At 40.2% G+C, this 10812-nt stretch overlaps 1 protein-coding gene across 3 annotated transcripts; it reads right to left on the reverse strand.

Annotated features, from left to right (window-relative positions):
* Window positions 1–232: 232 nt before the first annotated feature.
* On the reverse strand, window positions 233–6967 carry LOC121808543 (chloride channel protein CLC-d-like). 3 transcript variants are annotated; one of them, XM_042209092.1, is made up of 23 exons: window positions 6524–6967; window positions 6044–6116; window positions 5698–5919; window positions 5574–5620; window positions 5383–5481; window positions 5035–5109; window positions 4695–4783; window positions 4357–4497; window positions 4201–4271; window positions 4041–4120; window positions 3796–3945; window positions 3503–3559; window positions 3346–3420; window positions 3065–3240; window positions 2414–2549; window positions 2000–2131; window positions 1820–1897; window positions 1690–1745; window positions 1492–1578; window positions 1250–1409; window positions 1028–1129; window positions 895–941; window positions 233–690 (listed from the first exon to the last, which is right to left on the reverse strand). In XM_042209092.1, exons 1-23 carry the CDS (start codon window positions 6713–6715, stop codon window positions 615–617), a joined length of 2421 nt encoding a protein of 806 aa, XP_042065026.1. In that variant the 5' UTR covers window positions 6716–6967; the 3' UTR covers window positions 233–614. The 3 variants fall into 3 exon arrangements, with proteins under 3 accessions (XP_042065026.1, XP_042065027.1, XP_042065028.1); XM_042209093.1 differs by having other exon boundaries at window positions 3065–3216; window positions 6524–6966; XM_042209094.1 differs by having other exon boundaries at window positions 1250–1406; window positions 3065–3216; window positions 6524–6964.
* Window positions 6968–10812: the final 3845 nt, after the last annotated feature.

The raw sequence follows: 10812 nt of genomic DNA on the forward strand, positions 1-10812 counted from the left end.
CAATTCACAACACAAATTAAAAATTTCTAGGCTGTTTCAGTGGCATAATTGATTTATAATATTTTTTCTAATTCTAAAAATTAAGACAATTCTAAATCCACGCTTAAGAAAAACACTATCAAACATTTACCCTTCATTAATTGTCTAAACACGAAATTTATTATAAAAAAAACATTAATTTTGAAGTATGAACTTCTATCTCGAAAGGATAAAGGAACGTGCCTAATTAAAATACTCGAAAACAAAACTTTCAAATTTCACATTGAATAAAAAAAATCAAAAGGAGAAATGTGACCTGCAATCATTCCTATCTCAATATACAAAGGCCTAAACTCATGACTCCTTCAGTTCCCAGATTACAAAAATTACAGTTTGGGCCTTGCCCCATCAAGAATCACATACCACACAGCTTGCATTGTACCTTGCATCTCGTCGTATCTTTCTATTCTCCGACACTTGGTTTCATCGGGATCACAAGAAACACACTACACACAGTTCTATCCTATAATGAATCTCGAGATACTAAGGAATGAATCTCGAGATAAAAGAATTGGAGCAGGCAGAAAAAACCTGGTCTTTGAACGACAGATGCAAACGAGCGGCCTTGTTGCAACTTAGACGATAAGACCATCAAGCAGAGGTTGCTCAGCATCTTTCCTCCTCGACACCCTTCTGTCATCTTGATGATCCCTGCCGAACCACAAGGAGGATTTAAGTATAGAGATCTATAGCAATTAGGATCAGACTTAGGTCTAAATGAAGAGAAGATGGTAACGTGTCCTAATGCATCAGCCTTACATTTATAGTTTCAAAACCAGCACTCAATTATCAACGAATCATTATGGAGTATGATGCAGTGGAGTTAAGCAATAAGTTAAAGAGCAGATTTGAGACCTTACACTAGTGGATTGAAGTTCTACAGCCGTCGTATCTTCATGGTCCTGGGAAAGTAGGAGGGAAAATATTTCCAATTACTACCAAGTGTTACCACATGCAACTGAGTACGAGAATATCAGTATTAAAATACCTCTATCAACAGATCCTTCCTCGAAATCATTCCAATAACACGAGAAGCACGTGGAACAACGAGAAGATGTCTTAAACCTAATTGCCGGAATAAAGTATATACCTAAATCATCATCACCACCACGGTCATCAGGTGAAGTTGTGGCGACTATTTCAACCTCATTTCTTAAATGAAGTAATACAATGACAACAAGAGTAAGATAACATGTGATAGATTTGTCACCTTCGTTAATGACATGTCTTCTGGAACAACATAAGGTGACGAGTTTAAAAATGGAGCAAGGTCAATGTACATTTCCAGATCATCAGGAGTTAGGTGGATGTCATCAATAGTAATCCCCTTACTGGAAACAGGCTTGACGAATTCTGTTAGATTGTGCCTGCTATGTGGACGACCAACCAACAAAATTAGCATATTCTTCATCTAACTATATGGATAAGAAGAATGAAACTTTTTTCCACCACCTGATTGGTACAGGCCCATCTGTTGAATTAAAGGGCAACGGACTATGTTGAAAGTCGACCTTTGACTGTAATAGTACTAGTAAATGACTGCAATAACGAAAAAGAATTGGCGTTGAACAGTAAGTAATTCTGTATGCTCATAAGCAACATATCTAGGGTATTGTAAAGTTTTGAAAACAAAAAATTTGTAAAGCCCACCTTCTCAAGATGAGGCCTATGACAAGCGTCTCTCCACTTCTTGTGTGATCAATGACCTGGAAGGCACATAAGGATATATATCAAATACGGCTCGTAGAGGCTAAGAACTGAAAACACTGCACCAACTTACAGGAAACCCATTGTGATTGTTACTCCTTAAAATAGAAAGTACATCCACAACCTTCACCACACGAGGGAAATAGACAACCTACAAATAAATAAATAAAAATAATTAAATGAACACTTTCGAGACAATGGAATGGGATAACAACAGTGATAATATAAGATAACTGGGGATGATACCACCAACCTGTTGATTTCCTGAAGCCTCTTTTGCTGTCATACTCCGCATTTGATATTTTGGTCTTGATTCCAATAAAGGAATAGCCCTTAGTCGAGCCTGCTCTTCATACAGGCCTTCATTGAAAGCATCACCAACAGCCTACAGACAGCTGTGTCAAATCTAAAGAATGGAAAGGAAGAAAGCAACTAGAGACTGTCTTTTACACAGCATATGGCTTTGCTTAATTCGTAATTATGTGAGCACAAGTAAGGTTCTAGAAGATTCTAGGACTTCACTATAGACACATATATACACATGAGGGGAGTGCGACTGAGAATTATTGATAGCAAAATAGCAAATTGATAAAAAAAGAAAGAAGCAAAAAACTTATTTGTTCAATGCAGCAAATAGTTCTTAGGCATATAGGTTTTAAGATCTTACCTTTGATATGAGGAGAACCAACATGATGAGAGGTAGAAACTTCAAGTTATTTGAAATCTCAACCATAATTACACAAAGTGATACAGTCATTCTCATCGAGCCTCCAAGAAAAGATGCAGCACCTAAAAGAGCATACCTGAAATTCCAGAGGGTTGAAATTTTTTCTTAGATTTTTGAATAGACTGTGAAAATTCATAATCATAAATGCAGAGGTGTATCCCTACATTGACCGCCTCAAACTTTATAGCTATCATCACCACTTAATGTTCAACTCAACTACGATAATAATAATGTCATACTATTATACTCGTATGATAACAATGATTTTGTACCCTTCAACTCAAAATAAGGGAAAAGTAATTGATGCAGAGCATATATCAAAATTTTGAGGAGCAGAAAATAATACCAACATATTTTACGTGTTCAACTGGACATCTCAAGCACTTCTTTATTTTTCAGAAATCAACAGTGTAAAAGTTTATGGCTTATACTCCAGTCACAAAAAATGCAAATACTTTAGTATTTTGGGTCCAGTAGTTTCTACTTTATACTACCATTAATTTTGATTTTAAAGATGGTTCCAATACATTCAGTTTTGAGAGTAACAGCAAACAATTGATCAACTAGCAAAGAGTGGGATTGGGCACTTACGTTCCTTCTTCAATATTCAGCTTCTGGTAAAAGTTTACAGCAAACATGCCAACAAGCCGGCCATAAGTAGAGCCAATCATTATGCCGGGAACAAATTGACCAGCTGGAACAGCAGTGCCAAAAGTAACTACTGCTAGAGAGTAAAACATGACCTGCACAAGAACCAAAAAACAAATCTATTCATGTGGAGGTCAGAAGATCACAGCGTTATTAGCATTTATAGTGCAGACAGGAGCTAATTTACTCCTAATAAAGCATCATTCAAAAAAGTAATGCAATACCAAAAAAGTAAGGAGGCTCTGAGCACTAAATTCATGAATTGTTTTAGCACTGAACAAATTTCTGATTGCATCATCCTGCGAGCATTACTGAATCATTAGCAAAGATCATTTTAAAAATTTATTACCATCATAAAGATAGAACTGCAACAAATTTGACCTGGGTGTTGAAGAATATAGTAGCAAGATCATTGTATTCCTTGTCACCGCAATAAAACTGTAACATAAAAGATTCAATATCAATTCACTGTTCATACAAAATCACAAAGGAGCAACAGCTGTGTTTATCTAGTGGAGACCATACGGACTCATGATGCCACCAATCTGTGATAACTGATGACACGAGGCATAATTTCATAGCAAGTGAAACTACACTGGTTACACAAAAAATTATGCCTAAACTAAAACTAACCATCCAGAAGAAGATTAAGACAGAAGCTAAAGAGTTCTTACATTAACATAATTCCCATACATCCCTGGGCGCTGTGGACATTCAATGCCAGAATCAGCATCTGGTTCAGGGCAGGAAGTGCATTTTCTAAAAAGCGGCAATCCAAACGAAATAAGAGAGGTTATCAGAGAGACTATGCACACTTCAATAACCTACAATACGAGGGGTGTTGTGGGGAAAGTCAATTTATAGTTCACCAAAATAATGCCAACTACCAAAGTATAGTAATCTTATTTCAGGAACTTACCTTCACACGATTCCCTCTCTTATGCAAATAATTTCGGCGCCAGTAAGCTATGTGAAAAGTAAGTTGATTGAACAATGCTCCTGCAAAGGCAACATTCAGGCAAGACTGCATCACCAAGGAACATTCTAGCGCTTTTCATGAATTACTTATTCATACATACCAAGAAGTCCTCCGATAACGCCTATAACTGCCATTGGCAACAACTCCTGAAATGAGTAATCTTCTTGACCACTAAAAAGAACCATCGTCAGAATGAATGTCAACACAGATGGATCAGTATGAAACTCATGATCAAGTAAAGCTTTAAGATTGTCACCCTGAGATGTCCCATATGATGAAGCCTCCAGAACCAAAATGTCCACATTTTCCACTCTTACACCATGCCATTGCTGTCTGTACAACCACACCCACAATGGCAGATGTGAAAAAGACACGCCACATGAGCTGACTCCTCCACCTTGAATAAGAAAAAATAAATCACTGGGTTCAGGCAAAAATGATACTCGGTCAATCCAAAAAAGTGTCAAGACTAGGAAATTCAAGTAGATTATTGAAATAAATTAGCCGTTATTAATTATTGCCGCCAGCATAGGAAGACAAGAAAGGTCATACTAAAAAGTAAAACGATTTGCTGACATCAAGAGAGCATATTACCATGATGTTACTTCTTCTAGTGCAAACAATACACCACCAACAGGAGCTCTAAATGCAGCAGCCACGCCTGCTGCACATCCACAGGTGACCTTGTTCAAAAAATTAAAACAGTACAAATGAGCAAAGCAGAGAAGCCTTGTTGCCTCTTCAATCACAATAACAGTATACCCTTTCTAAAATAAAATAAAATAGGCCATTAAATTGGCCACATAAGTTGCAAAAGGTTAGGATCAATCCAACACCACAAACAAAAGGGGAAACAGAACACAAACTAATGCTAATACAAGTTCTAAATCAAATCCAGCTTCCAGTATATCAAACAAGTTAAAATCATACTCACAAGATCACGTCGATCTCGTTCACTGGTAAAGATCTGTAGCCATCTTGTTCGCAGATGATATTTTGTGGATCCACCCTTTAGTAACAAACAAGAGGGAAGTTAAAGAACCAAAGTTGGTCCAGCATCAGCACATTGTAAAAAAGAAGAGAATTCTTATGTGGTGTGGCTACTGCAATTAATCTTCCCATAGCAGTTTCTTAGCAATAAATAAAAAAAGCATTTAAACACATGATCATTATTTGACAGGTCTATACATAGAAAATTAGAAAATTAAGTGAAATTCGAAGGCCTCAATTTACCATGCAAACAAGTTCCTTAAGAAATTCACACAAATAATCACACACTTGCCTGTCCAAACATGGAAGCAATACAAGCGCCAATATGCACAAGTGGGCCTTCTTTACCAAGTGCTAAGCCACCTCCCACGGATCCTATGCTGCCAAAAATCTAGAGATGGGGTGGGTAATTCAGTGTAAGCATTGACATAACAGTCATTTAGTATTTAATGACATGCAGAGAACAGGGACGAGGCACCCTACCTTGCCTACTAAAGTCCTGAACAAAAGTATACCATGTGTGTCGATTCCTGCACATGTAGGAGGACTGGCATGAGATTCAACAAGAAAGTAACCATCAACAGAAAGAGAAATCACTTAAACTTACCGTTTAAATAACCCTTTATTTCAGGGATTCCTGATCCTGCAGCTTCTGGTGAAAACTGTGTAACTATATAAACTGAGGATAACACTAAAGCCAAGTTGATAAGTGTATAGACCAAAAATCCAGCAAAGTATGACTTCTGAATCAGATTGAATGTCCAGGAATATTTCCATCCAGCAAAATTCTCAACGGATATATTGATAAATACGGCAGCTAGTGCAGTACCTAAAACAAGACAGTCAAGGAAAGAAGTTAATTTCTGGGGCATCTGTTGGGTGGACATGTACTCCGCGTAAACGAAGGTCTAATCAACCAATAGATCACACAAAGATGAAGGTGGCAAACTTACCAATCCCAATAAGCAATGCCATAAGCCATTTTACCACCACGCTATATGCCATATAAACCTTACCCCTTTTTGCCTGTGATTTAACAATACAAACTGAACTATCAGGATAATAAAAAATAGAATGTGCCAGTCATATACATACAATCCCAAATAAGTTATTCACAAAAAACAAACTTAAACCCCATTCAATTTCCTTAAGCATTGATTTTCAGTCTATCTACAATTGCACTAATCATTCTTTTAACAAAAACAAAAATGGACTAGTAATATAATAAATGGAATGATAAATACCTTCAAAGAAGATATAAGCAAAAGTGAAAATTGAGTTAACTACCTTAAATTGTCCTTTTGATGAAATACATCAAACAAATACAAGTAAATTCAGCTCATTAAACAAAAGATCGGTCACCAAACTACTAGCATCTAAATCCAAAAAAAAATCGGCAATCAAGCTACATAAGTGTGTGTACAAATCTGCACCTGTTCTTGTCTGTAGGCATAATTTTCAATTACTTCATAGTCAAGGCTTTCAACAGTGCTACTACCATCGTCCTTCTTAATCCGACTGAATTCTTCGGAAGCAGCCCCATCTGCTTCCACCTCCGAGTTCGGAAGACGTGACCAGATCAGCTTCGCCGTCTCCACCCCATTCTGCAAATGATTCGACAGCATCCTCTGTCTCTCTCTCCCAATATACGAGCATGAAGCGAAATTAGCACCAACCTGATCAATCCAAACACTTGAATATAGGAGAAATTCTTCAATTAGAAGAAGAAACACTCTTTCCCCGATCAAATCATAATCGTAACTTGATACGGCTCTTTCCGGAGTGAAAATTTCTTGAGAATTATACGATTCAGAGCCATCAAATTATAAAGATTTGAGAAAGATTTAGCGATGAAGGAGCACCCACGATTAACAGACAATTGAATTTTCAATTTTTAAATTAAATGTGTACTCCTTTTGTCTCACTTTTAAGTAAAACATTTCATAATTAGCGCTCTTAGGCCATCCACAACGTTGTTCCTGTACCGTTCCTAAACCGTTCCTTAAACCACTATTTGAGGGCCCACTGTACTTATTTACTCCATTCCTTAACTAAGGAACGGAACCTGCAACCCTCCGTTTCTTATCCGTTCCTTAACCGTTCCTTAAATTACTATTCATTCAATTTCATTTTTTATTTTTATTTCCAACCCAATTCAATTTAAATAAATACACTTTAATAAAAAACAAACACACTTTATTAAAAAACACACAACATTAAAAAAATTACAACTTAAACTTAAAAAAAATAAAAAACACACAATAATAAACACACAATTAAACGTGGGAAAATAAAAAACTACTCCGCCGGCTAATCATCTTCCGGAGGCGGTCGAGGTTGAGGGGGAGTCGGAAGGCCAAGTTGTGCTGCCATATGCACAATTCCGTTCCACCAGGCCGTGAATTGGGCGTACGAGAAGCGGGAAGTGGCCGCCATTGTGGCGGTCATGTACGCCACCATAAGTGTGTCCGAGCCTCTCCGCGAGCCCGATCCCGAGGCCGACTGGCTTGATTCGCCTCGGCCCTTCCTCGCTCTAGCCGCCTTCATCCCTTGCGGCCGACGGCGCCCACGGCTGGATCCCCCGTATTCGTCGGGCGTTGGATCCCTCGTACCCCCAAACACCTGCGGTTCACCCTCGCTGGCCTCACCGGTGTCACCAGACGAGTAGTTGCCGGTCGCCGTATGCTTCGTGCGCTTTGAGGTTGAGCCGGAGCTCGAGCGGACACCGCCGGCCAACCTTTCCTCGTCCTTGACGAGCTGCCAAATATCAACATATTTGAATTGTAGCCCGGTGTCCTGGTAGAAGACGCGCAAAGCCGCCCTTAGAATGTCGGCGCCCGAAGCTCCGCTTTGGTAGTTCGCCTCTTCGGCCGAGTAGATGCCGCAAAATTTTTTGACATGTACTTCGACTCGGCCAAAGTGAGCACGGAGCATTGTATATTTGCGCTTCCGGGCCCCTTTCGGCTTAATCTGGTGGTAGACATCGCGGACCTTTTCCCAGAAGCACTTGGCGGCTTGTTGATTCCCGACGATGGGATCGTACGAGACGGTGAGCCAGGCGGTGTATACCGCCTTTGTTTCTTTGTTGCTGTACGGATGCCGGCCCAGATCCTCCGGTTCCTCCTCCTCCTCGGCCGCCTCAGACGCAGCCCTGGCGCTTTCACCGTCTCGGCCTCCTCCCTGGGTGGGTTCAACGGGGATATTCTCCCGAATCTGGGACAAACCCTGAGAAAGCCGCGAGCCGGGTGGTCGTGCGTAGGCATCCACATCGAAAGTGGGTGGTTGGTACCCACCCGGCGTCGCCGACCCCTGGGTGCCCGGCGTCGACGACCCGGAACCACCAAGTGTGTTGTACATGGTCTGCCAATCGCCCAACGCGTTGAGATCCCACCCACCGGAGCCGTCACCGCCGTAGTTGCCGTCGCCGGACATTTTGTGTAGAGATTGAATATGAAAATTGGAGAGGAAATGATGTTGGTTGTGTGTGAAATGAGAATGAAGTATGAGTATTTATAGAATAAGAAAATAAAAATAAAAAAAAAATTAAAAAAAGTTAAAAAAACGGTAATATTACCGTTATAAAAAAAAATTTTAAAATAATTATTGCGTCAGCAGATGACGTGTCCCACTCGCGGGCCGGCGAATGGGACTCACGCACGCCGCGGGGAGCGCCACGTCGCCGAAGCGCGTGGCGGCACAGACCGTGCCGCGTTTCGTTCCGTCGGCACCCGGCACGGAATGGGAACGGAACCGGGACGAAACCATGCGCCGCAACGCGTTCCGTGGCGAAACCGTTCCGGCGGAACGGCACGCGGAACGCCGGCGGCCCGCGTTGCGGGTGCTCTTAGAGCATCCACAACGGTGGCGTCAGTCGCCACGGCGGTCCGCGCCGCTGGCACGGACGCCACCCGCCGCCGCAGCGCCGTGCCAGCGAGCAGCTGACGTGGCGCACCCTCATTCGTCAACGGCATAGCCGTTGTGTTTAAATTATTTTTTTAAAAAAAAATCGATTTTTAATTAAAAAAACCGATAAAAAATAAAATAAAATTCACTTCCCCAAAAAATTATATCCGTTTATAACCGTTTTTTCCTACTTTTAATTTTTTTTTAAATTTTTTTTACCCCAAAAATACACACTTTCATCTATAAATAACCCCAATTTCACTCCCAAAAATTCACATCAAACTACACAATTCTCATCATCATTCTCTCATCTCCATTCTCATCTTCAATCTCTCATATCCATTTTCATCTTCATTCTCTCACACCCTATAACACCACTATGTCCGGTCACGACGATAACCCAAGCGGCTCCCACGGTTGGAACCCAGCAACTTCAAACGCACGAGACCATGATATTGGGTCTCCAAAAACAATTGGGGTTGGTGCCGCCGGATGCGTAGTCTTCCTCGGGTAATATTAGCCAATAATTGTGTGATTTTTAATTTTTAGGATTTTAATTATGTAATTTTTAATTTTTAGTATTTTAATTATGTAATTTTTAATTTTTAGGATTTTAATTATGCCTTTTTTATTTTATTTGTAATTTGTAATATTTATTGTGGTTTTTTAATGAATTTTAGTATTATGGAAATGTTTTTGTGTAATTGAATTTTAAATTAATTGTGCTCGTCCTTGCGGAAGAGCACAGCTGTGGGTGTTGTGCTCTTGCCAGAGAGCAGGCAGAAAAAGTGGGGTCGTGCCCACAACCGTGCCGCTGACAAGAGCACGGTTGTGGATGCTCTTACTTACTTAGAAGTGGAGTAAAAATATACACCTTTTGTCTCACTTTTAAGTAAAACATTTCATTTTCGTCATCAATTTATATATTTTTATTTTATGAATTAAGTGAAAATTATAAAATAAAATAGAAGAAAAAAATAGAAAGATTGAATTTTTCATTTTTAGAAATATGTCATTTAAAGTGGAACATCACAAAAAGAAAAATGTGTTACTTAGAGTAGAACGAAAGAAGTAGAGCTATTGTAGTGTAAAATCTTTTATTTATTCATTTTATCAATCGGACTAACCCCTTTAGATTCGAGCTCACCAATTTGGGTTGTCAGACTATTTGGATGCGGGCTATTTGGATTGTAAATTTTCACCCCTAATTCTAATCTATCGTTTCGGGCTAACCCATCGGGCTATTTGGGAAAAAAAAACTTTCGAAAACTAACTCTTGTAGTTAAATTTTCCTAAATAAAATAATTCTAAATTTTAGATATTTTTCTCTTCATAGTTTTAGAATCATAAGTACTATGACATCCGCAATGGGGCGGACGATGGCACGCCCGATGGCGCGCATCGTCCGCGCCCGCCATCGTCCGCCCCATTGCGGGTGCGTGACATAGGCCGCGAATGATCGTCGCGCCCTATACTAAGGGCGCGGAGTATAGGGCGGACGATGCCCATCGTCCGCCCCATTGCGGCCTACGCGGACGATAGGCCATCGTCCCCACCATCGTCTGGCCCACTGTGGGCTACGCGGACGATGGCACGCGGTTTCGTTTTTTTATAAATAGAGTTCATTTGTGATTTCATTTCACGATTTCAGTTTCGAAACTTATTATTACATTTACATAATTACTGCGAAATGGATTCAAGTCCCAATAGTCCTATGTTTAGCGGAGAGGCGCGTTGGCCGGGTACAGAACCCGGCGAATATCCTTCGTTCGACGCCGACACCCAGTACGATCCATATTTCAGTACGGAATCGTACGGG

This window comes from Salvia splendens, chromosome 6, assembly GCF_004379255.2.
Source record: "Salvia splendens isolate huo1 chromosome 6, SspV2, whole genome shotgun sequence".
Classification (NCBI taxonomy): domain Eukaryota; kingdom Viridiplantae; phylum Streptophyta; class Magnoliopsida; order Lamiales; family Lamiaceae; genus Salvia; species Salvia splendens.

Coding starts and splice junctions, on each gene's coding strand:
- LOC121808543 (XM_042209092.1), bottom strand. CDS start 6,715: ATGCTGTCGAATCATTTGCAGAATGGGGTGGAGACGGCGAAGCTGATC. Junction 6,117..6,523: donor ATGCCTACAGACAAGAACAG/GTGCAGATTTGT, acceptor GTTAAATCACAG/GCAAAAAGGGGTAAGGTTTA. Junction 942..1,027: donor GGAAGGATCTGTTGATAGAG/GTATTTTAATAC, acceptor CTACTTTCCCAG/GACCATGAAGATACGACGGC.